Source organism: Mustelus asterias, unplaced genomic scaffold (assembly GCF_964213995.1).
Source record: "Mustelus asterias unplaced genomic scaffold, sMusAst1.hap1.1 HAP1_SCAFFOLD_1539, whole genome shotgun sequence".
Lineage (NCBI taxonomy): Eukaryota > Metazoa > Chordata > Chondrichthyes > Carcharhiniformes > Triakidae > Mustelus > Mustelus asterias.
The window spans coordinates 60,314-87,461 of NW_027591484.1; the positions used below are offsets into that span (position 1 = coordinate 60,314).

The 27,148-nt window shown below is 50.7% G+C and overlaps 1 protein-coding gene across 1 annotated transcript; it reads right to left on the reverse strand.

Annotated features, from left to right (window-relative positions):
* Window positions 1-8,615: 8,615 nt before the first annotated feature.
* trpc2a (transient receptor potential cation channel subfamily C member 2a) lies at window positions 8,616-25,010 on the reverse strand (the record flags this gene model as incomplete). Its single annotated transcript, XM_078206483.1, has 9 exons — window positions 8,616-9,043; window positions 9,995-10,127; window positions 12,280-12,352; window positions 15,503-15,630; window positions 16,466-16,658; window positions 19,671-19,763; window positions 20,787-20,949; window positions 23,389-23,589; window positions 24,836-25,010. Coding segments are annotated over 9 exons (1,587 nt in total), but the record flags the coding sequence as incomplete, so codon positions are not given.
* Between the last annotated feature and the right edge of the window lie 2,138 nt (window positions 25,011-27,148).

Here is a 27,148-nt window from a genome sequence, read left to right on the forward strand (position 1 = left end):
ACTTCATTCTCTTTTAAAACTTTATTGGTCCCTAACTGGATCTGACAAACAACATGAAGATCTAGTCAAGGATCATAATGCTTTGTATTGAAGTTATTGATATAGATTTGTAAATAGCTGATCCTTGCGGAACTCCACTAGTCACAGCCTGCCAACGTGAAGAAGCCCCATTTATCCCTAACTGTTTGTTTCTTGTTCATTGAACGGTATGCTTTGTCTGTATAGCGCACAAGAAACAATACTTTTCACTGTATGTTAACACATGTGACAATAATAAATCAAATCAAAACATTAACCAATCCTTAACCATGCTAATATATTACCCTCTATTCCATCAACCCCTATCTGGCCTGTAAATCTTTTGTGTGGCACTTTGTTGAATGCTGTTTAGAATTCCAGGTGTATTATATCTACCTTTATCCACCCCACTGGCTCCATTCTCAAAACCCTGAGTAATTTTGTCAAAAAACATTTTCAAAGTTCATCATTAATACTTACTGAATAACACATTCCTGGTGACTGATGTTAGGCTGACTGGCCTGTAGTTCCCTGTCTTCCTTCTCTCTCCGGAGTTACAATTTCTAACTTCTAATCTGCTGGGACCATTCCAGAATCCAGAGCTTTTAGGAAAATCAGAGCCAAAGCATCCATTGGCTGTGATTCTCTGGAATTAAAACTAAGTGCTGCCACTAGCAGGAAAACCAGAGTGTTTCCCACTGCCACTGGCAACGCTTGCTGGGTGGGATCCATCCACAGATTGTTGGGAAACAAACTCCCAGTGGGAAATCCGCCAGCCAGCTCGGCATCACAGAGATCAGAGCACGGTTTTAAAGGGCGGCCCAATCTCAGAGTGCAGTGCCAGGGTGGCAGTGCCAGGGTGGCAGTGCCAGGGTGGCAGTGCCAGGGTGGCAGTGCCAGGGTGGCAGTGCCAGGGTGGCAGTGCCAGGGTGGCAGTGCCAGGGTGGCAGTGCCAGGGTGGCAGTGCCAGGGTGGCAGTGCCAGGGTGGCAGTGCCAGGGTGGCAGTGCCAGGGTGGCAGTGCCAGGGTGGCAGTGCCAGGGTGGCAGTGCCAGGGTGGCAGTGCCAGGGTGGCAGTGCCAGGGTGGCAGTGCCAGGGTGGCAGTGCCAGGGTGGCAGTGCCAGGGTGTCACTGTGACACTGTCAGTGCCAGGGTGGCAGTACCAGGGTGTCACTGTGACACTGTCAGTGCCAGGGTGGCGGGTGCATTGGTGCCAGCTTCTCCTCTGGTTGGAAGCTTCCTCCAGTGCAAGCATGCCATTCCAGCACAAGTCGTTGAAGACCCACTATGGAAAAAAAAAAGTCAGCCATGGTCTTCAGAACAAAGAAGAAGCCTGTTTAAAAAAAACTACAGTTAGAAGCAGCAGAGAAGTGTGAAAATAGATAAGTCCCCTGGACCGGATGGGATTTATCCTAGGATTCTCTGGGAGGCTAGGGAGGAGATTGCAGAGCCTTTGGTTTTGATCTTTATGTCGTCATTGTCTACAGGAACAGTGCCAGAAAACTGGAGGATAGCAAATGTTGTCCCCTTGTTCAAGAAGGGGAGTAGGGACAACCCTGGTAATTATAGACCGGTGAGCCTTACTTCTGTTGTGGGCAAAGTTTTGGAAAGGATTATAAGAGATAGAATTTATAATCATCTAGAAATGAATAATTTGATTAGGGATAGTCAGCACGGTTTTGTGAAGGGTAGGTCGTGCCTCACAAACCTTATTGAGTTCTTTGAGAAGGTGACCAAAGAGGTGGATGAGGGTAAAGCAGTTGATGTGGTGTATATGGATTTCAGTAAAGCGTTTGATAAGTTTCCCCACGGTAAGCTATTGCAGAAAATACGGACACATGGAATTGAGGGTGGTTTGGCGGCAAATGGAGTTTAATGCGGAAAAGTGTGAGGTGATTCACTTTGGAAGGAGTAACAGGAATACAGAGTACTGGGCTAATGGTAAGATACTTGGTAGTGTGGATGAACAGAGGGATCTCGGTGTCCATGTGCATAGATCCCTGAAAGTTGGCACCCAGGTTGATAGGGTTGTTAAGAAGGCGTACGGTGTGTTAGCTTTTATTGGTAGAGGGATTGAGTTTCGGAGCCATGAGGTCATGTTGCAGCTGTACAAAACTCTGGTGCTGCCGCACTTGGAGTATTGCGTACAGTTCTGGTCGCCGCATTATAGGAAGGATGTGGAAGCATTGGAAAGGGTGCAGAGGAAATTTACCAGGATGTTGCCTGGTATGGTGGGAAGGTCTTATGAGGAAAGGCTGAGGGACTTGAGGCTGTTTTCGTTAGAGAGAAGAAGGTTAAGAGGTGACTTAATAGAGGCATACAAGATGATCAGAGGATTAGATAGGGTGGACAGTGAGAGCCTTTTTCCTCAGATGGTGATGGCTAGCACGAGGGGACTTAGCTTTAAATTGAGGGGTGATAGATATAGGACAGATGTCAGAGGTAGGTTCTTCACTCAGAGAGTAGCAAGGGTGTGGAATGCCCTGCCTGCAGCAGTAGTGGACTCGCCAACATTAAGGGCATTTAAATGGTCATTGGATAAACATATGGATGATAGAACATAGAACATAGAACATAGAAAGCCACAGCACAAACAGGCCCTTCGGCCCACAGGTTGCGCCGATCACATCCCCACCTCTAGGCCTATCTATAGCCCTCAATCCCATTAAATCCCATGTACTCATCCAGAAGTCTCTTAAAAGACCCCAACGAGTTTGCCTCCACCACCACCGACGTCAGCCGATTCCACTCACCCACCACCCTCTGAGTGAAAAACTTACCCCTGACATCTCCTCTGTACCTACCCCCCAGCACCTTAAACCTGTGTCCTCTCGTAGCAACCATTTCAGCCCTTGGAAATAGCCTCTGAGAGTCTACCCTATCCAGACCTCTCAACATCTTGTAAACCTCTATCAGGTCACCTCTCATCCTTCGTCTCTCCAGGGAGAAGAGACCAAGCTCCCTCAACCTATCCTCATAAGGCATGCCCCCCAATCCAGGCAACATCCTTGTAAATCTCCTCTGCACCCTTTCAATGGCTTCAACATCTTTCCTGTAATGAGGTGACCAGAACTGCGCGCAGTACTCCAAGTGGGGTCTAACCAGGGTCCTATAAAGCTGCAGCATTATCTCCCGACTCCTAAACTCAATCCCTCGATTAATGAAGGTCAGTACGCCGTACGCCTTCTTGACCGCATCCTCCACCTGCGAGGCCGATTTAAGAGTCCTATGGACCCGGACCCCAAGGTCCTTCTGATCCTCTACACTGCTAAGAATGGTACCCTTCATATTATATTGCTGCTTCATCCCATTGGATCTGCCAAAATGGATCAACACACACTTATCCGGGTTGAAGTCCATCTGCCACTTCTCCGCCCAGTCTTGCATTCTATCTATGTCTCGCTGCAACTTCTGACATCCCTCCAAACTATCCACAACACCACCTACCTTGGTGTCGTCAGCAAACTTACCAACCCATCCCTCCACTTCCTCATCCAGGTCATTTATGAAAATGACAAACAGCAAGGGTCCCAGAACAGATCCCTGGGGCACTCCACTGGTCACTGACCGCCATGCAGAGAAAGACCCCTCCACAGCCACTCTCTGCCTTCTGGAATAGTGTAGGTTAGACGGGCTTTAGATTGGTTTCACAGGTCGGCGCAACATCGAGGGCCGAAGGGCCTGGACTGCGCTGTAATGTTCTATGAAGTCGGCCTCTGAGAACAAAGAGAAAGCCCCTTTTTTTAATAAAAAACTGCAGTTAGAAAAGAGGAAGCATTTTAAATTTAATCAACTGTGAAGGGAAACAGAAACAATCAAAGCTACTGCCTCCTGTTAAATAACCTGGACCTGTCAATCAGGAGGCTGGTTAAGGGCACTGGAGTGTGAAATGTAATATAAACAAGGTACTTCAAAGCATTTCGGCTTCTCAACAGGGCCAGAGACTCAAGAAGAAACTGCAGCATTAAGAAAAGACTGAACAGCTGTGGTGAAAAGAGGAAGCATTGAGGCTAACTGGAGCGTGAATTGATTAAATCAACAATGAACTGTTTGATCGGCTCTGTAGCTGTCAATCAAAGTGTTTCAAAGTGGTCAGGTAGCACCTGCGGCTCATTCAGGTTACAAAGAGCAATCTCCCTGGTGGAACTGGCATCTCCTGTCTACTTCAAAGGGATCTGATCACATCTCAAATCGTTGAAGAATCATCAAATCTCTACAGTGCAGAAGAGGCCATTCAGCCCATCGAATTTGCACCAACTCTCTGACAGTGTTTCTTACCTAGGTCCTCTCCCCGGTCCTATCCCTGTAACCCCACACATTCACCATAGTCAATCTGCCTAAACTGCACATCTTTGGAGGAAACCGGAGCACCCGGAGGAAACACACGCAGACACGGGGAGAACGTGCAAGCTCCACACAGACAGTGACCCGAGGCTGGAATTGAACCTGGGTCCTGGGAGCTGTGAGGCAGCAGTGCTAACCACTGTATCACCTGGGGCTTCTGAACTCAACTAAGGGCAATCCTAACATCACATGGACTGCAGCGGTTCAAGAAGGCAGCTCACCACCACCTTCTCAAGGGCAATGAGGGATGGGTAATAAATGCTGGTCTAGCCAGCGACACCCACATCCTGTCAAATGAATTTTAACAAACAGTGCAGGATGCTGATCAGTGTTGGGAACGCCGTCCTGTGTTTAATGTTTAATTCCCCGGAGCTGGCTTTGAACTCACGATGTTCTGACTCAAGGACAAGGGTTTTACCGGGTGAGCTATAGTATTAGTGCGAGTTCCTGGAGGAATGGAACTCACTCAATGTGTCACGGCCAAGGGGCGGCACGGTGGCACAGTGGCTAGCACGGCTGCCTCACAGCATCAGGGACCCGGGTTCAAGTCCTGGCTTGGGTCACTGTCTTGCGTGGAGTCTGCATGTTCTCCCCATGTCTACGTGGGTTTCCTCCGGGTGCTCCGGTTTCCTCCCACAGTCTGAAAGACGTGCTGGTTAGGGTGCATTGACCCGAACAGGCGCCAGAGTGTGACGACTAGGGGAATTTCACAGTAACTTCATTGCCGTGTTAATGTAAACCTTACTTGTGACTAATAAATAAATAAACTTTAAAAGGAGAGAGAACAGATTTCACACGGGACACAGTCATTGGTCTCTTTCAGAGAGATTCACTCTTTAATTCTAATGCTCTTACAATTGGTCAAAATCCGGTTACACTCCATCCATCGTGGCCCAATCGCTGCTGTGTTCAGGGTTTAATACTGCAAGCTCCTCTTCTCCTGCTCTGTATCCCCCTCAGGATTTACACTGTTCAGAGTCCAGATCCTGCGAGTCACTGAGCTAAACTCAGATCCACAACATCAGCCAGCCCTCAGTCAGTGTGCCGAGAATGGCCACTCCTCCCTCACCTTCCCAGGCACACTCAGGATGCGGGAGCAGAAAACATGAACAGGATTTAAACAAAGGAGTGAAGCTGATTATAAGATCAAAACTCTGAGTGAGGAGTCCCTTCAAGCACAGTTTATATCAGCTCTGTGCTGAAGTTGAGGGATTGGCACTGCAGAGAAATAGAACATAATTTCACACACTCAATCCCAGCATTAAACACCGATAAGATACAGAGTAAAGCTCCATCGACACTGTCCCCATCAAACACTCCCAGGACAGGTACAGCACGGTGTTAGATACAGAGTAAAGCTCCCTCTACACTGTCCCCATCAAACACTCCCAGGACAGGTACAGCACGGGGTTAGATACAGAGTAAAGCTCCATCGACACTGTCCCCATCAAACACTCCCAGGACAGGTACAGCACGGGGTTAGATACAGAGTAAAGCTCCCTCTACACTGTCCCCATCAAACACTCCCAGGACAGGTACAGCACGGGGTTAGATACAGAGTAAAGCTCCCTCTACACTGTCCCCATCAAACACTCCCAGGACAGGTACAGCACGGGGTTAGATACAGAGTAAAGCTCCCTCTACACTGTCCCCATCAAACACTCCCAGGACAGGTACAGCACGGGGTTAGATACAGAGTAAAGCTCCCTCTTCACTGTCCCCATCAAACACTCCCAGGACAGGTACAGCACGGGGTTAGATACAGAGTAAAGCTCCCTCTGCACTGTCCCCATCAAACACTCCCAGGATAGAAACAGCATGGGGTTAGATACAGAGTAAAGCTCCCGCTACACTGTCCCCATCAAACACTCCCAGGACAGGTACAGCACGGAGTTAGATACAGAGTAAAGCTCCCTCTACACTTTTTTCTGCAGTGGTTTGGAATTTAGTGCCAGATTAGAGAAGCTTTTGAAATTGAGTTCAGAATGTCCCAAACTCATTTCATGAGTGCCGGATTTAGACTTGCTGAGGCCCTAAGCTATATAAAGCTTGGAGGCCTCTTGTTAAAAAGTTACACCAAAAGGTCTCACAAAGGTGCGTACCAAAACAGGACCTTGGGTCACCACAAAAAAATTGAAAACATAATTATGCCTTTTAATTATTTAATAGAAGGTATTTAAAGTGAAAAATACAGATTATTTTCAAATGAATGCATTTACTGATTACATATTTACCATTTGGCTGACTTGATCTCTCTCATAGATTTTGGTAATTTTGGTAATTTTTTGAGTTGCTCTTCAAGTTGGTGCTTTCTTTTTCTTTTCTGGTATCCGCTCTTAAATGTTCTCCTCATTGTAAACCTCCTGAAATTTTGTGAGGCCCCTGCGGATTGTGAGGCCCTGAGCTGTAGCTTGTTTAGTTTATGCCTAAATCCGGCACTGCGGGAACCACAGCGGAGATTATCATCGCCTCCTCCTGGACAGCATTAGAATGTCAGCTCCCAGAGATCAAAGGCTGATGTCATACTCACTGCCCAATCCAATCCCCTTCACATCAAGTTTACAACACAGACACAGGCCATTCGGCCCAGCTGGTATTTCTGCTCCACACAAGCCTCCACTAAGCCCCTCTCCATCTCTGCCTGTCACCATATTCCTTTCTCCCTGATGTGTTTATCCAGCTTCCCCCTTAAACACTATTTACCTCAACACTCCCTGTAGGATCCAGTTCCACTCTTAACCCCACAAGAAGCTGCTGATGAATTTCCGATCGGATTGGATTTGATATTCATTTAAAGTTTATTTATTAGTGTCACAGACGGGCTTACATTAACACTGCAACAAAGATCCCCGAGTCGCCACACTCCGGTGCCTGTTCGGGTACACTGAGGGAGAATTTAGCACGGCCAATGCACCCTAACCAGCACATCTTTCAGACTGTGGGAGGAAACCCACGCAGACACGGGGAGAACGTGCAAACTCGGCACAGACAGTGACCCAAGCCAGGAATTGAACTCGGGTCCTTGGCGCTGTGAGGCAGCAGTGCTAACCACTGTGCCACCGTGCCACTCTATGCCCCAGGTACTGGTCTCTCCCACAAATGGAAACATCTCCTCGATGCCACCCCCATTAAGCTCCTTCGTTGCCTTACAGACCTCGATCAGGTCACCCGTTCTCGCTTCGAGAGGAGCGAGCACCAGACTCTTTAATCTTTCCTGATTGTTATAATCTCTCAGTTCTGGTATCATCCATGGCAATCTTTATTAAACCTTTACTGGTGTCTCTCTCTGTGCTTTTAATCATCTGGAGACCAGATTAGTGCAGTTACTCCGAGTGTGGTCCGACACATTCCAATACGAGTTTCAGATCATCTCTCCAACCCCCTCACATTAAACCCCAGTACGGCCTCGGCGTCATTTCTTGCACGGGTTTGTGTGTCCGTACCCTTGCAGCTTGATGTTCCTTTACTCTATTTAGCCACTTCTGACCACACTGTACTCCCTCCGATCCACACCATGTAATCTCTGTGTTCTCGGAGTTTTGTCTTATTCTAACTTCAAATGCTCTGAGCTTTGTCGTGGGGCAAAGAAATCCAAATATATTACATCCTGACACTCAATCCCTTCTAAAGATTCAACCCCCACAGAAAACTAGACATAGAAAATAAGAGACAAAACCAGAAAAGCACTGGGTAATCTCAGCAGCCTCTGTGGACAGAGTCAGAGCTCGGGAGAGGGAGACAATGTGAGTGGCTCAGAGTGAGGGGGAGAGGGGGGGGGGGGGGACAAGAACAAAGGAAGGTCTGTGATTGGCTGGAGAGATGGAAAGGTGGTGAGGCGAACCTTTCCGTTATTCGGTGCCTCCAGCCAATCACAGACCCTCCTTTGTCCTTGTCCAGCCCCCGCCCCCCCCCCCTCACTCTGAACCAATCACATCCTCTCCCGCCCCAGACGCTGGCTGGCCTGCTGAACATTTCCAGCGCTCTCTGGTTTTATTTCAGATTTCCGGCATCTGCAGTATTTTGCTTCATGATTAAAAAACAAGTTAGTTTCAGATACAGAACAACGGTGCTCACTGAGAGAGAATTTGCTGCTTTCTTTACACAAGATAATAGCGATGAGTTTAGCGGATTAGCTTGGGATGAAGCTGCTGTAGACGGCATGCTAAATGTTTCGACTTTAATGTCCAACAGAGTCCACTGGGAACACCCAAATTCCCGACCTCACTTCCCCGTTAATGGTCATGAATTCTCCTTCAGTCATTCTCCTTTTTGGCCTTGCTGGCGTCTCCGGTGTCCTCTGGTGCAGAGGCCTTGCCCGCCTCCCCGTCTGCCTCAGGTTCAGTGGGTGCGTCGGACCCCGCTCCCTTGCTGGGGTAGGGGGGGCAATCATCATCCTCCTCTTCCTTGGCCGCTGCCTTGCTGGCGGGGGGAGGCTCAAAGGCCTCGTCAGAGTTCTGGTGGACGGAGGCCTTGAAGGAGGCCTTGGGGGAGCCAGACTCTGATTCCTGGTCGTTTTCCTGGAAGCGGTTCCGGGCCCCGAGGATGTATTTCCCCAGGACTGCGGTGGCATCGCCGGATTTGGTGGTGGTACCGGCAGCGCCCATGCTGTACCGTAACCGCTTAATCTCCGACTGCAGCCGGCCCACAAACTTACCCAGGTCTGTGATTCGGTTCCCGAGGTCTGTAACAGAGAGGCAGACATTGTCATTCAAAACCAGCTTTCCCCAGCCCCGGATTCACCCACCATGGGCCCCGCATACAATGAAATACATCCAGAGTACACCTACTTCCCTCAGGGAGGAAACAGAGTGGCAAATCTGTGCACAGCAAGATCCCAGAAACAGCAATGCACGATGATCAGGCGATCTGTTTTCAGAGATGGGAATTGAGGTATAACTATTACACAAAATGCCCAAGACAACTCCACCTCCCTCCTTTAAATAGTAACCATGCTCTCTGACCACCTCTGTTCAACATCACAAGTGCACTCCCTCAGTACTGACTCTCTGACAGTGCGGCACTCCCTCAGTACTGACCCTCTGACAGTGCTGCACTCCCTCAGTACTGACCCTCTGACAGTGCGGCACTCCCTCAGTACTGACCCTCTGACAGTGCGGCACTCCCTCAGCACTGACCCTCTGACAGTGCGGCGCTCCCTCAGCACTGACCCTCTGACAGTGCGGCACTCCCTCAGTACTGACCCTCTGACAGTGCAGCACTCCCTCAGTACTGACCCTCTGACAGTGCAGCACTCCCTCAGTACTGACCCTCTGACAGTGCGGCACTTCCTCAGCACTGACCCTCTGACAGTGCGGCACTTCCTCAGCACTGACCCTCTGACAGTGCAGCACTCGCTCAGCACTGACCCTCTGACAGTGCAGCACTCGCTCAGCACTGACCCTCTGACAGTGCGGCACTCCCTCAGTACTGACCCTCTGACAGTGCAGCACTCCCTCAGCCCTACACTGGACTTTGTTAGCAGATATTCCCAGCTGGACCGAGGTCTTTTCCCACACTGCCCCAGTGAGAATGTGCGAGGAATGGGAACAGATGCGGTCCGTGACCCATTACTAACTTTTCCAGAACCGTCCCCTCCCGCCTTGGCAGTGCCCACTCCCACTCCCTCACTCACCTTTTCTCTGTTTCTCGGCGAACTCTTGCCGTGAGGTTTCGATGTATCTCTGCACCAGCGTTTTAATCACCTGCAGGCGATAGGATTCTCTGGTCCCACGCTGTCCCCCGTCACAGCCTGCCCCCATGTTCGCCTGAGAATAACAACATCTTACATTTATATAGCACTGTTAACATACCCCAGTGACAGTCAGTGGGGCTGATCTTACAAAAACATTTTCAGTGCCGAATGAGTGTGAAAACGGAGGAAATTCACACTGTTTTTTTTGGAAAATTGAAAATCCAATCTTACCGGACTGATTCAAAAATATTCGGCAAAGGTTGAACTCCAGCAGTAGGTGGAGTGGGCGGAGCCTAAATCATCATAAAGCCGCTGATAGCAGCAGAGTGTGCAATTGCGCAGAAACCTCTCACTGCCTCTACCAGTTATAGCCGGCCTGAGTGGCCAAAACTACCCCCCCCCCCCTCCGTTATCGTGCACCTCCACGGCCGATCCCAACCCCACTCCCACCTGGACCAGTCACCAACCCCTCCCGGCCAGACTGATCAACACCCCCCCCGGAACAATCAAGGCCGAAACCACCGATCTTTCCCCCCCCCCCCACCCAGCCCTACAAATTGTTGCTGCAGAGTGACACCAAGGGGCACCCCCCCACTGCCCCCGACCTCCCAAGGGGGGCCTCAATGGCCTCCGGATCTATTGGCGAGGTCATCACGTCTGGTTTCCGTTAATGGGGATCATATGTGTTCCTCGCCTCAGAGAAGTGAGATGTGCAGAATCTCACTGGCTCTCCGGGCTGGAGACAATACACATCTCTTTAACCTGTGCTTAACGCTCTCTCCACTCACATTGTCTGTACCTTTAAGACTTGATTAGCTGATTAGCTGTCAGAACATTGAATACAGGAGTTGGGACGTCTTGTTGAAGTTGTACAAGACATTGGTAAGACCACACTTGCAATACTGTGTGCAATTCTGGTCAGCCTATTATAGAAAGGATATTATTAAACTAGAAAGAGTGCAGAAAAGATTTACTAGGATGCTACCGGGACTTGATGGATTGAGTTATAAGGAGAGGCTGAATAGACTGGGACTTTTTTCTCTGGAGCGTAGGAGGCTGAGGGGTGACCTTATAGAAGTCTATAAAATAATGAGGTCTATAAAATACCCCAGTGAGAGTCAGTATGTGTGGGACTCCGACCCCAGTGAGAGTCAGTGTGTGTGGGACCTGTACCCCAGTGAGAGTCAGTGTGTGTGGGACCCCGACCCCAGTGAGAGTCAGTGTGTGTGGAACCCCGACCCCAAGTGAGAGTCAGTGTGTGTGGGACCCCGGCCCCAAGTGAGAGTCAGTGTGTGTGGAACCCCGACCCCAAGTGAGAGTCAGTGTGTGTGGAACCCGTACCCCAGTGAGAGTCAGTGTGTGTGGGACCCGTACCCCAGTGAGAGTCAGTGTGTGTGGGACCTGTACCCCAGTGAGAGTCAGTGTGTGTGGAACCCGTACCCCAGTGAGAGTCAGTGTGTGTGGGACCCGTACCCCAGTGAGAGTCAGTGTGTGTGGGACCTGTACCCCAGTGAGAGTCAGTGTGTGTGGGACCCGGATCCCAGTGAGAGTCAGTGTGTGTGGAACCCATACCCCAGTGAGAGTCAGTGTGTGTGGGACCCGTACCCCAGTGAGAGTCAGTGTGTGTGGGACCCATACCCCAGTGAGAGTCAGTGTGTGTGGGACCCATACCCCAGTGAGAGTCAGTGTGTGTGGAACCCCAACCCCAAGTGAGAGTCAGTGTGTGTGGGACCTGTACCCCAGTGAGAGTCAGTGTGTGGGGAACCCGTACCCCAGTGAGAGTCAGTGTGTGGGACCCCGACCCCAAGTGAGAGTCAGTGTGTGTGGGACCCCGACCCCAGTGAGAGTCAGTGTGTGTGGAACCCCGACCCCAAGTGAGAGTCAGTGTGTGTGGAACCCGTACCCCAGTGAGAGTCAGTGTGTGTGGGACCCGTACCCCAGTGAGAGTCAGTGTGTGGGACTCCCACCCCAGTGAGAGTCAGTGTGTGGGGAACCCGTACCCCAGTGAGAGTCAGTGTGTGTGGAACCCGTACCCCAGTGAGAGTCAGTGTGTGGGACTCCCACCCCAGTGAGAGTCAGTGTGTGTGGGACCCGTACCCCAGTGAGAGTCAGTGTGTGTGGAACCCGTACCCCAGTGAGAGTCAGTGTGTGTGGGACCCGTACCCCAGTGAGAGTCAGTGTCTTAAATAAAAAGTGCCAAAGATGAGAATGATTCTTTCACTTACAATTGATGTTGGCAGCGGGGGATAATCATTATTCTTCTTTGAGCTTACACAACACAACTTGCGCAGAAACCACCTAGAATGAAAAAAGGAGAAAGTTGAATGTTGCACTGAGAGGAATCCCATGTGACACAAATCCAGGTGAGTTGTGCTTGGCTGAGGAAGCGAGCCAGACTGTCGAGGTTCAGAGGAATTTGTATTATTATACGCTGAAATGTAACTGTGGGAAATCTGACCACAATCTCCACATCCTCCTTCGATTCTCTGGTATTGCCAGAGGCCTGGAGATTTGCAAATGTTACTCCTTTGGTCCAAAAGGATATAACTACAGGTCAGTTATCTTTATCGCTGGGGAGGGGACCTTTCTCGAAATTATAAGCTGGAAGAGGATGAAGTCACTAGAACAGGCGAGAGTCACAGAAAGCCAGCATGGATTCGTGAAAGATAAATATTGTTACCGTAACATGATTCAATTCTTTGAGTCGGTAGCAGAGAGGGTTGTTCAGGGAAGTGCGGTGGATGTGGTGTATGTGGACTTGCAAAAGATGTTTGTTACAGTACCACATGACTGTTTTGTGAGCAAAGTTAAAACTCAGGAGTAAAAGGGGAAACAGCAACATGGATTGGCCGAGTGACAGGAAATGGCCAAAAGTGGTGGCGGCCGGGGGTGGGGCTGGGGGGGCAGGGTTTATGCTGGGGGCTCTCAGTAATTGGTGTTGGGTCCTTGCTCTTCCTCATGTATATATTAATGTCTTAATCACTGAAGCATAATTTCCAAGTTGTTTGGAAGATTTGAAGCATTGTGAGGAAGGTAGTTATCAGACCCCAGCAGGACACAGGCTGCTTGGTGGATTGGATGGGCAAGACGGAAAATATAATTATTTTTGTTTAATTATTCAGTCACATGCAAATATGGAAAATCGGAGCAGAACCAGGCCATTCAGCCCCTCAGGCCTGTTCCCTCAGTCAGCCCCTCGAGCTCCCCCATTCAACCCCTCGAGCCTGCTCCGCCATTCAGCCCCTCGAGCTCCCCCATTCAGCCCCTCGAGCTCCCCCATTCAGCCCCTCGAGCCTGCTCCGCCATTCAGCCCCTCGAGCTCCGCCATTCAGCCCCTCGAGCGCCCCCATTCAGCCCCTCGAGACTGCTCCGCCATTCAACCCCTCGAGCCTGCTGCCCCATTCTGCCCCTCGAGCCTGCTGCCCCATTCAATATAATTGTGGCTGATCCTTTATCTCAACACCACCTTTCTACTCTCTCCTCCTTGACACTTTAGAATCTAAAAATCTATCTATTTCCTTCTTAAATACATTCAGGGATTTGCCCTCCACGGCTTTGTGTGGGAGAGAATTCCACAGGTTCACCACCCTCTGAGTGAAAACATTTCTCCTCATCTCAGTCCTAACTGGCCAATCCTGAGACTGTGACCCCTTGTTCCAGAACCTTTGATTTTGACCCAGTGACAGTGCAGGAATACACTTCCAAGTCAGGATGGTGAGAGGCTTGGAGGGAACTTGCAGGTGGTGGTGTTCCCAGGTATCTGCTGCCCTTGTTCTTCTAGATGGAAGTGGTCGTGGGTTTGGAAGGTGCTGTCTGAGGGTCTTTGGTGAATTGCTGCAGAACATCTTGTAGATGGTACACACTGCTGCTACTGAGCGTCGGTGTTGGAAGGTGTGGATGTTTGTAGATGGGGTGCCAATCAAGCGGGACTGCTTTGTCCTGGATGGTGTCGAGCTTCTTGAGTGTTGTTGGAGACGCACCCATCCAGGCAAGTGGGGAGTATTCCATCACACTCCTGACTTGTGCCTTGTAGCTGGTGGACAGGCTTTGGGGAGTCAGGAGGCGAGTTACTTGCCGCAGTATTCCTAGCCTCTGACCTGCTCTTGTAGCCACTGTGTTTATGTGGTGAGTTCAGTTGAGTTTCTGGTCAATGGTGACCCCAAGGATGTTGACAATGGAGAATTCAGTGATGGTTACACCATTGAATGTCAAGGGGCGGTGGTTAGAGTGTCTCTTATTGGTGATGGTCATTACCTGGCATTTGTGTGGTGTGAATGGTACTTGCCACTTGTCAGCGCAAGCCTAGATATTGTCCAGATCTTGCTGCATTTGAACATGGGGCTGCTTCAGTATCTGAGGAGTCACGAATGGTGCTGAACATTGTGCAATCATCGGCGAACATCCCCACTTCTGACCTTATGACGGAGGGAAGGTCATTGATGAAGCAGCTGAAGATTGTTGGGCCCAGGACACTCCCCTGAGGGACTCCTGCAGAGATGTCCTGGAGCTGAGATGACTGACCCTCCACAACCACAACCATCTTCCTATGTACCAGGTATGACTCCAACCAGCGGAGAGTTTGCCCCCGATTCCCATTGACTCCAGTTTTGCTGGGGCTCCTTGATGCCGCACTCGGTCGAATGCGGCCTTGATGTTAAGGGCAGTCACTCTCACCTCACCTCTGAAATTCTGCTCTTTTGTCCATGTTTGAACCAAGGCTGTAATGAGGTCAGGAGCTGAGTGACCCTGGCGATACCCAAACTGGGCATCACTGAGCAGGTTATTCTAATCAGTATTCTGTAATTTGATTTCTGTGTCTGTGCCCTGTTTGAGAACAGAGACCACTCCATCTGACGAAGGAGCATTGCTCCGAAAGCTTATGGTATTTGCTACCAAATAAACCTGTTGGACTTTAACCTGGTGTTGTGAGACTTCTTACTCAGGTTATTGCTGAGCAGGTGCTGCTGGATAGCGCTGTCGATGACCCCTTCCATCACTTTCCTGATGATCGAGAGTAGACTGATTGGGTGGTAATTGGCCGGGTTGGATTTGTCCTGTTTCTTGTGTACAGGACATTCCTGGGCAATTTTCCACATTGCCCGCTGTTTGTCAGTTTGAAGTTTATTTGTTAGTGTCACAAGTAGGCTCACAATAACACTGCAATGACGTTACTGTGAAAATCCCCTAGTTGTCACACTCTTGTTCGGGTACACTGAGGGAGAATTTAGCATGGACAATGCACCCTGACCTGCATGTTTTTCAGACTTTGGGAGAAACCGGAGCACCCGGAGGAAACCCACGCAGACACAGGGAGAATGTGCGAACTCCATACAGACAGTGACCCGAGGCCGGAATTGAACCCGGGTCCCTGGCACTGTGAGGCAGCAGCGCTAACCACTGTGCCACCGTGCTGCCATATACTTTCTGATGTAAATGGGAAGCACATACCTGATCATGTAGAACAAGGATTTGGGTGTTGGCATAATGTTGAAGGGAACAGGCAGTGTGAGGCCTTCCCGGAAATAACAAAGATACAGCTTAGATCTGGCAAACTTCCATTCAACATCCGCATCATCCTGCAAGCAAGAGAATAGGCAAGGAATTTAAATTGCTTCTGGACACAGTAAATACATCATGCCCCAGAGAGAGAATCTCCAAACTGATTATCTTATAAAAAACAAAAAAACTGCACGACAATATCGCACCCTTTCTACCCAGATTCCCACCAAGCTCAGCACGGGGTTAGATACAGAGTAAAGCTCCCTCTACACTGTCCCCATCAAACACTCCCAGGGCAGGTACAGCACGGGGTTAGATACAGAGTAAAGCTCCCTCTACACTGTCCCCTTCAAACACTCCCAGGACAGGTACAGCACGGGGTTAGATACAGAGTAAAGCCATCTCGACACTATCCCCATCAAACACTCCCAGGACAGGTACAGCACGGGGTTAGATACAGAGTAAAACTCCTTCTACACTGTCCCCTTCAAACACTCCCAGGACAGGTACAGCATGGGGTTAGTTACAGAGTAAAGCTCCCTCTACACTGTCCCCATCAAACACTCCCAGGACAGGTACAGCATGGAGTTAGATACAGAGTAAAGCTCCCTCTACACTGTCCCCATCAAACACTCCCAGGACAGGTACAGCACGGGGTTAGATACAGAGTAAAGCTCCCTCTACACTGTCCCCTTCAAACACTCCCAGGACAGGTACAGCATGGGGTTAGTTACAGAGTAAAGCTCCCTCTACACTGTCCCCTTCAAACACTCCCTGGACAGGTACAGCACGGGGTTAGATACAGAGTAAAGCTCCCTCTACACTGTCCCCTTCAAACACTCCCTGGACAGGTACAGCATGGTGTTAGATACAGAGTAAAGCTCCCAGCTGAAAGCAATTGTTTAAACTCACCTCAATCTTCTGAAAGGAGTTAGTGATCATAGCGACTAACATGTTGAGTAGCACTATGACCATAACGATGGTGAAAATCCCATACAGAACCCGGCCCACAAACTCAGCCACCACAAAGTCCGACAGATCCACAGACGTGGGCTCCTCCATTCCAAACATGGTCCAGAAGAGGAATTGCAGAGTGCCGTTGAAACTGCAGCAAGAAAACAGAAGCTTCTATTAAAGCGGGAAGGGGAGACAAACTGCAGCTCCTTCTGGTCCCAGCTGGAATAGACTGGGATCATTACAGAACAGCCTGGGGAGAGAGTTCCAGAATCCCAGTCCCCTTTGTGTGACCATGTACCTCCTGATAGCCCCTCAATGAATGGTCTCACTCATTATAGTTCTGTCCGCCTCCCCCAATATCAACTCAATCAAACCCTGTCACCATTTTAAATATCTCAATGTGAACAGCCCTTAATCCTCCAAACCAAAGGGATGGACAGCCCAGTCGGTGCAGCCTGCATCGCTTCACTTTTATCTTCCCAGGGCACTGTGGTTCATCTTAGTTTGTTCCTGTCCAAGACCAAATCCTCCATCCTGAGGTTTGGGCTCTGACTAGAATTTATGTCAATATAATATCATTTCCACTCCTTCCACAGCCCCCCCCAATTCAGACCAACATTCCACTGGCCTTTTTGAATTATTCCTTTGCCAGTCCTCTCGTTTTGAATGACTTCTGAAATCTCACACAGTTCCCAGCTTCTCGTCATTGAGAATCATAGAATCCCTACAGTACAGAAGGAGGCCATTCGGCCCATCGAGTCTGCACCTGCCACAATCCCACCCAGGCCCATGCATTTACCCTAGCTAGTCCTCCTGACACTAACGGACAATTTAGCACGGCCAATCCACCCAACCCGCATATCTTTGGAGCGTGGAAGGAAACCGGAGCACCCGGAGGAAACCCACACAGACACGGGGAGAATGTGCAGACTCCACACAGACAGTGACCCGAGCCGGGAATTGAACCCAGGTCCCTGGCACTGTGAGGCAGAGGTGCTAACCACTGTGCCACCGTGTCACCCAGAATCTCTTTCTTGGGGCCACGTTGGATTTTACGCCTCTCCACAATGCACTCTTGTCAGCCTTAGTTTTACTCATTTGTTTCATCTCAGCTTCCTGCTTTAAGATTCCGAGGGGGTTTGAACGGGGTGGACACTGGGATTGTTTCCCCAGTCAGGGAATCTGAAACATGGGCCCACAGTCTCAGGATGAGGGGCCAATCATTTTGGACTGAGGAGATGAGAAATTTCTTCACTCCGAGGATTGTGAATCTTTGGAATTCTCTCCCTGTGTGAGTTGTGGCTGTTCCATCATTGAATATATTTCAGTCCAGGATTAGATAGATTTTTGTTCTCAGGAAATTATGGGATATGGGGAGTGGGCGGGAAAATGGAGTTCAAGCCCAAGATCACCCTATGACCATATTGAATGGTGGAGCAGGCTTGATGGGCCGAATGGTCTACTCCTAATCCTATTTCTTATGATCTGTCTATTCTTAATATACACTGTTTTTTGTATCATTTACTTTAGTCCCATATGCAAACTTGCATATACAATTCTCTGTTCCTTTACCCAAGACATTTATAAATTGAGTGAAAATCTGAGGGCCCAGTACAGATCTTTGGCCTCTTGTCACATTCTGCCAATTCTAAATCCGTAACTATTTACCCGACTGTCTTTCTCCTACTCCCTAACCAACTGCTGACCCATGCTAATCCGCATCCTTCAAGTCATGCACTCTACTTCTTGTCAACAGTCTCTCATGTGGAACTTTGTCAAATGTTTTCTGGAAGTCCATATAAATAACATCTTTTAACACTCCCTCATCTACAATGTCAGTTACAACATCAGAAATCAAACTAGGTTTGTTAGGCAGGACTAAACTGTTATAAATCCCCACTGACTGACACACACACTGATTATATATTGCATAGAGTTACGAGCCTAGCACACAAGTAAGCCATTCAGCCTCACAGATCCGGGTTCTGGTGTTTCTCCAACTCCTTCTTCATCTCTCCCTATCAATAAATCCTTCTATTCCTTTCTCACCGATGTGTTTATCGAGCTTCCCCTTAAACATATCTACAATATTCACCTCAACCACTCTCCATGGGAGCGAGTCCCACATTCTCCCCACACCCCATGGGAGCGAGTCCCACATTCTCCCACTCCCCGTGGGAGTGAGTCCCACATTCTCCCCACTCCCCGTGGGAGTGAGTCCCACATTCTCCCCACTCCCCGTGGGAGTGAGTCCCACATTCTCCCCACTCCCCGTGGGAAATGAGGTTTCTCCTGAATTCCCCATTGGATATTTTAGTGATCGTTATATATTGATTGCTGGGAGTTTCGGTGCTCCCCACCCCCTTCCTCCCCAGCCCCCTTCCTCCCCAGCCCCCTTCCCCCCCAGCCCCCTTCCCCCCACCCCCCTTCCTCCCCCACCCCCTTCCTCCCCCACCCCCCTTCCTCCCCCACCCCCCCTTCCTCCCCCACCCCCTTTCCCCCCACCCCCATCCTCCCCACCCCCTTCCTCCCCCACCCCCTTCCTCCCCAACCCCCTTCCTCCCCAACCCCCTTCCTCCCCACCCCCCTTCCTCCCCACCCCCCTTCCTCCCCACCCCCATCCTCCCCACCCCCCTTCCTCCCCAGCCCCCTTCCCCCCCAGCCCCCTTCCCCCCACCTCCCTTCCTCCCCCACCCCCCTTCCTCCCCCACCCCCTTCCTCCCCCACCCCCTTCCTCCCCACCCCCCTTCCTCCCCCACCCCCCTTCCTCCCCCACCCCCTTTCTCCCCCACCCCCATCCTCCCCACCCCCCTTCCTCCCCCACCCCCTTCCTCCCCAACCCCCTTCCTCCCCAACCCCCTTCCTCCCCACCCCCCTTCCTCCCCACCCCCCTTCCTCCTCACCCCCTTCCTCCTTACCCCCCTTCCTCCCCCACAAGTCAAAACATATTTTCTTAATCTACCCAATTGAAACCCTAACATTGTTTCAAAATGCCCTCAGCATTCCCTTTTCTAGAGAATAGAATCTCAGCTTGTTCACGACTGGGGAAATGAAACATGTTCACACAATCTCAATCTGTATTAAGAAATTACAAAGCAGCTCTGAAAGGGACCAAATGAACAATGGAGGGGGTTCTAGAAAGTTCTTAGAGTTCCCGTACTTTCCAAGGCGTTCCAGATCGGCATAATGGACGTAGATGTTGTTGATTCCACAGAGGAAGGCCGTAAGGATGATCATCAGCAAGAACATGAACCTGGAGAGAAGCAAAGGAGAAATATTTTCACATCCTTCACCAAGAGGAGAAACACATCCAGGAAACAGGGAAGAAGCATCCATCCCGACACACTGACTGGGACTGGGATTGAGGGACACCAGGAGGAAGTGGGTGGGTGGGATTGAAGGATACGGGGAGAAGGTGGGTTGGTGGGATTGAAGGATATGTGTAGAAGGTGGGTGGGTGGGATTGAAGGATACGGGGAGAAAGTGGGATTGAAGGATATGGGGAGAAGGTGGGTAGGTGGGATTGAGGGATATGGGGAGAAGGTGGGATTGAGGGATTTGGGGAGAATGTGGGAGGGGCTTAAGGGATTTGGGGAGAAGGCGGGTTGGTGGGATTGAGGGATACGGGGAGAAGGTGGGTAAATGGGATTGAGGGATACGGGGAGAAGGTGGGATTGAGGGATACAGGGAGAAGTTAGTGGGTGGGATTGAGGGATGTGGGGAGACTATGGGTGGGGATTAAGGGATTTGGGGAGAAGGCAGATTGGTGGGATTGAGGGATACAGGGAGAAGGTGGGTGGGTGGGATTGAGGGATTTGGGGAGAATGTGGATAGGGATTGAGGGATACAGGGAGAAGGTGGGTGGGGTTAGGGCTATGAGGTTTGTTTCCCTCAATTCCAGCTTTCCACCTTCTCTTATGGGGTAAAGGGGTAAAACATTACTGAAACCTGGGAGGCAACAGAATTCAACCCTGTACAGGAAGTACAGGGTAGTGAGCTGGATTCTCCGACCTCCCCCGTGGCTGGGATTCTCCAGTCCCGCCGCAGTGAATGGAGATTTGAGTGCCAGATTCTCCATTCTCGCTGGCAGTGGGGTGCGACTGGCGGAGAAATCAGGCCCATTCCACCCCTTGAGAGGTCACAATAGATGAAAAGAGAAATTGTCCTATCAATGCAGAGGATCCATTTCTCCCCCTCCCCCAGGACGAATCGGTGCTGCCCCCGTCCCAGGAACTATATTTCACCCAAGAATAATTCCAGGGATTGGGTTCCAAACCTCATCATGTCATCGATCATCCTGCCAATGGAAATCTGCAGCGTTCCGAGGGTCTCGTGAGCTGGTAAGATGGATGTCAGTCGGGCTAGACTCAGCATGCTGGTGATTGCAAATAACACCTCAGCAACCATCTGTGGGTCCTCTTGTCTCCAGTCATGTCGATCTGTCAGAGAAACCACACTCAATTCCATTACCGACACAAATCAGGAAAACCATTCACTGAATTCTGCCTGTCTGCCATCATAAAAATAGTAAGAAGTCTCACGACACCAGGTTAAAATCCAACAGGTTTATTTGGTAGCACGAGCTTTTGGAGTGTCGCTCCTTCATTAGGTGAGTCAAGGAGCAGCGCTCTGAAAGCTCGTGCTGCCAAATAAACCTGTTGGATTTTTACCTGGTGTTGTGAGACTACTTACTGTGCCCACCCCAGTCCAACGCCGGCATCTCCACATCATCATAAAGATACCCTGGGGCATTTGGAATGTGGGAGAGTTGGTCAGTAAGTTGACGGATATGTAAGTTGGCAGGGTGATAAACAGTGAGGATTGCCTCAGTTTACAGGAGGATAGAGACGGCTGGGCAGTGGCAAATGGAATTCAATCTGGATAAATGTGAGGTGATGCACTTGGGCAGGACAAACAAGACAAGGGAATACACAATGTATGGCAGGATCCTGGGAATCTCCGAAGATCAGAGGGACCTTGGTGTGCAAGTACACCTTAAGGTAGCAGGACAGGTGGATAAAGTGGTTAAGAAGGCACATGGTATACTTGCCTTTATTAGCCGAGCCATAGAGTTCAAGAGCCACAACTAGAGGTTCGGCCACAACTTGAGCATTGTGTGCAGTTCTGGAATCCACACTATAAGAACATAAGAACTAGGAGCAGGAGTCGGCCATCTGGCCCCTCGAGCCTGCTCCACCATTCAATAAGATCATGGCTGATCTTTTCATGGACTGAGCTCCACTTACCCGCCCGCTCACCATAACTCTTAATTCCTTTACTGTTCAAAAATTTATCTATCCTTGCCTTAAAAACATTCAATGAGGTAGCCTCAACTGCTTCACTGGGCAGGGAATTCCACAGATTCACAACCCTGTGTGTGAAGAAGTTCCTCCTCAACTCAGTCCTAAATCTGCTCCCCCTTATTTTGAGGTCAGGCCTCCTAGTTCTAGTTTCACCCGCCAGTGGAAACAACTTCCCTGCTTCTATCTTATCTATTCCCTTCATAATCTTATATGTTTCGATAAGATCTCCCCTCATTCTTCTGAATTCCAATGAGTATAGCCCCAGTCTACTCAGTCTCTCCTCATAAGCCAACCCTCTCAACTCCGGAATCAACCTAGTGAATCTCCTCTGCACCCCCTCCAGTGCCAGTATATCCTTCCTCAAGTAAGGAGACCAAAACTGTACACAGTACTCCAGGTGTGGCCTCACCAGCACCTTATACAGCTGCAACATAACCTCGCTGTTTTTAAACTCCATCCCTCTAGCAATGAAGGACAAAATTCCATTTGCCGCCTTAATTACCTGCTGCCTATAGGAGGGATGTGATAGCACTGGAATATGGCAGGGGAGATATGCCCAGAGAATGGTGGGAGTCTGGAACTCACTGCACAGATCCTCATAACATTTCAGAAGTTTTTCTTAGAATCTTAGAAACCCTACAGCACAGAAAGAGGCCATTCGGCCCATCGAGTCTGCACCGACCACAATCCCACCCAGGCCCTACCCCTGTACCCCTACATATTTACCCACTAATCCCTCTAACCTACGCATCCCAGGACACTAAGGGCAATTTTAGCATGGCCAATCAACCTAACCCGCACATCTTTGGACTGTGGGAGGAAACCGGAGCACCCGGAGGAAACCCACGCAGACACGAGGAGAATGTGCAAACTCCACGCAGACAGTGACCCAAGCCGGGAATCGAACCCAGGTCCCTGGAGCTGTGAAGCAGCAGTGCTAACCACTGTGCCACCGTGCCAAGGATACAAGGCTATGGACCAAGTGCTGGAAAATAGGATTAGAATAGTTGGGTGGTTCCTCTTTGACCAGTGCAGATTTGATGGGCTGAATGGCCTTTTTTGTGCTGTAGACCTCTGTGACTCTATGAATATGAGGATCTCTGGCTGGGCCAGCATTTGCTGCCCCTCCCTAATTGCCCTTGAACTGAGTGTCTCTCTTGGCCACGTTGCTGTGGGGCTGGAGTCACATGTAGGCCAGGCCCGATAAGGATGGCAGATTTCCTTCCCTAAAGGACATTAGTGACCCAAATTTTACAACAATTGATGATCATTTCAACACCAGATTTAATAAACTTAAATTTCATAATGTGCTGGGGTAGGATTGGACCCTCGTACTCAGAGTATGAACCTGGGGCCACTGCGGTTACTAGTCGAGAGTCATAGCCACTACACCACCTCCTCCCACTGGCTTGCTTCCTAACAGCAGTGTGGGTGTACTTACACGACATATACTGCAGTGGTTCAGAGAGCAGGAAATGGATGGGGAAATCTCCCTCTGTGTTACAGTGTTGTTAATATACAGGGAGGCTGTCGAGAGAAACTTCCCCAACAGAACTGATGATGTTTGGCACTCACCAGCGTCCGTGAAGTAGAAGCAGTAGAACGAGGCACTGTCCGCCGTGCAGTAGAGTTTTCCACTCAGATAGACCACTATTCGGAGTGCAAAGGAGGCCAGGTACATACTCAGAATAACAATATCCAGGAAATTCCACCAGTCCAACAGGTAACTGCGCAGACCCTCAATCCACACCTCCTTACACTCAAACCAGAAAAAGCCTTCAGAGAGACAACAAGATGGTTAGAACATTGTACTCGGGGCATAAGCCCCCATCCTCAACCCTCCAAACTCCGCCCTCCTGCCCGTATCCCATCAGGAATTCCGTTCTGCCTCTTCCGAATGTTGTCCCGGTGATAATTCCCTGTCCAGTCCCCTGGGGAAAGAGGGTGAGAGATTTCAGTGAATGTGGAGAGACGGGGAGAAGTTAGAATGGCCTCTGTAGCAAGGCAAAGGCTAAAGAGAGAGTTAATAAATCACGTTCACCAATCAGTTAATAAGTTAATAAACACGGCACGGTGGCACAGTGGTTAGCACTGCTGCTTCACAGCTCCAGGGACCTGGGTTCGATTCCCGGCTTGGGTCACTGTCTGTGTGGAGTTTGCACATTCTCCTCGTATCTGCGTGGGTTTCCTCCGGGTGCTCCAGTTTCCTCCCACAGTCCAAAGATGTGTGGGTTAGGTTGATTGGCCAGGTTAAAAATTGCCCCTTAGAGTCCTGAGATGAGTAGATTAGAGGGATTAGTGGGTAAAATATGTAGGGATATGGGGGTTGGGCCTGGGTGGGATTGTGGTCAATGCAGACTCGATGGGCTGAATGGCCTCTTTCTGTACTGTAGGGTTTCTATGATACTCTATGACAATGAAGGGTTTAGAGGAGAAAGTGTTTCCAATAACAGGAGGGCGGGTAACCAGAGAGACACAGATTTAAGAGAATCGGGAGAAGAACCAGAGGTGACATGGGGACAAAGGTTAGCACTGCCAGCGAGCTGTTGTGATGACATGGTCATAGAATCCCTGCAGTATGGAAGGAGGCCATTCGGCCCATTGACCCTGCACTGACTATCCGACAGAGTGTCTTACCCAGACCCAACCCTCCTCCCCCCTCTATCCCCATAACCCTGCGTATGTAGCATGGCTAATCCATCTAACTTGTACACCTTTGGAGTGTGGGAGGAAACCGGAGCACCCGGAGGAAACCCATGCAGACACGGGGAGAATGTGCAGACTCTGCACAGGCAGTGACCCAAGCTGGGAATTGAACCCAGGTCCCTGGCGCTGTGAGGCAGCAGTGCTAACCACCGTGCCACCCATAAGGCAGGGTTGTAAGCCTGGAGTACAGACAGTTCCTGTACTTTAATCAAAGGGTTCTTGGTGATGGAAGACTGGCCTTGGCCGAATTACTACAACCTCCACAGCCGTTGCCATCCCGCCATCTCTGAGAAAGCAGCCACGGATTGGAACTCACCCACTACCCAAACCATGTGGAAAGAGTTGAGGTAGATCGGCTCATGTCTGGATGAGGACAAGTCGCGGAACTGCTGGGCAATTATTGATTCCACGAGGAGCAACACCAGGAACCAGATGTAGGAGGAGGAGTGAAGGAGGAACTTCATAACTGGAGTCCGAACAAACTGTCCAAGCTGAAATACAACCAGCAACAGAAAGACATTGGAAACCCAGAGAGAAACGCAATCCAGGCCTGGCAGACAGATCGCTAAACCAGCAGCACTGCTGACTAAAGATTCTTCCTCAATTCCTATCTTTACTTCGCCCATGCTTGTGTGTAACCGGGGGAAATGGTGATGCCGTGGTAACGTCACTCGATGAGTAATCCAAAGGCCCAGGTTAACGCTCTGGGGCCAGGGGTTCAAATCCCACCACGGCAACTGGTGGAATTTAAATTCAATGAATGAATTCTGGAATATAAAGCTAGTCTCAGTAATGGTGACCATGAAACTATCATCGATTGTTGTAAAAACCCATCTGGCTCACGAATCCCCTTCAGGGAAGGAAATCTGCCGTCCTTACCCGGTCTGGCCTACATGTGACTCCAGAGCCACAGCAATGGGGTTGATTCCGACCTGTCCTCTGCAATAGCCTAGCTAACCAATGGGTTTAAGAGCTGGCCTTGCCAGGAACGGCCACATCCCATCAAATCACACATTTTAAAAAGCAGGGAAGAGGGATTTCAGTTCTGAGGAGAGGTTGCTAAAGTGGGGACTGTCCTCCTTGGGATGGAGAAGGTTAAGGGGTGACCTAGCAAAACGGTTCTGATTGGATGGAGGGAGGAAGAACTCGCCCCATTGATGAATAGCCAGAGTCAAAAATCATTGAGTAAAGATCTCGAGGGGAGAGACGGAGAAAGGTTTCCACTCAGAGAGCTGCCTAGATCTGAAACACTCGGCTTGAGATGGTGCAGGAAGCCAATTCCATCCATAATTGAAGAGTGAGATAGACAGGAAACCCAGGACCTATCCGGCCTCCTTGGTGTAATATATTCCCCTGGACAGTATCGGAGGAAGAACAAGGGAGTGCCCGCTCCTCTGGGAATCTGAGGATGGGAACGGTGCTATTGCAATGCAGCTCTTTCCCTTCACCACAAGACCCCACCTCCTTTTGCACAACACAAACCTCCCATCCCCTCCCACCCCCCCTCCCCTTCCCACTCCGCTCCCCCTCCCACCATCTCCCCCATTCTCTCAGCCCCCACCCTCTCCCATCCCCACCCCACACTCTCCCACCCCCTCCCCTCCCACCCCCACCCACTCCCAACCCTCCCTCCCCACTCACTCCCCCTCCCCACTCACTCCTCGTCCCCACTCACTCCTCGTCCCCACTCACTCCTCCTCCCCACTCACTCCCCCTCCCCACTCACTCCCCCTCCCCCACTCACTCCCCCTCCCCCACTCACTCCTCGTCCCCACTCACTCCTCGTCCCCACTCACTCCTCCTCCCCACTCACTCCCCCTCCCCACTCACTCCCCCTCCCCACTCACTCCCCCTCCCCACTCACTCCCCCTCCCCACTCACTCCCCCTTCCCCACTCACTCCCCCTCCCCACTCACTCCTCGTCCCCACTCACTCCCCCTCCCCACTCACTCCCCCTCCCCACTCACTCCTCCTCCCCACTCACTCCCCCTCCCCACTCACTTCCCCTCCCCCACTCACTCCCCCTCCCCACTCACTCCTCGTCCCCACTCACTCCTCCTCCCCACTCACTCCCCCTCCCCACTCACTCCCCCTCCCCACTCACTCCCCCTCCCCACTCACTCCCCCTCCCCACTCACTCCCCCTCCCCACTCACTCCCCCTCCCCACTCACTCCCCCTCCCCACTCACTCCCCCTCCCCACTCACTCCCCTCCCCACTCACTCCCCCTCCCCACTCACTCCCCTCCCCCACTCACTCCCCTCTCCCACTCACTCCCCCTCCCCACTCACTCCCCCTTTCCCCCCTCACTGCACTTCCCCCCTCACTCCCCCTCCCCCACTCACTCCCCTCCCCACTCACTCCCCCTTCCCCACTCACTCCCCCTCCCCCACTCACTCCCCCTCCCCCACTCACTCCCCCTCCCCCACTCACTCCCACTCCCCCACTCACTCCCCCTCCCCACTCACTCCCCCTTCCCCACTCACTCCCCCTCCCCACTCACTCCCCTCCCCACTCACTCCCCCTCCCCCACTCACTCCCCCTCCCCCACTCACTCCCACTCCCCCACTCACTCCCCCTCCCCACTCACTCCCCCTTCCCCACTCACTCCCCCCTCCCCACTCACCTCC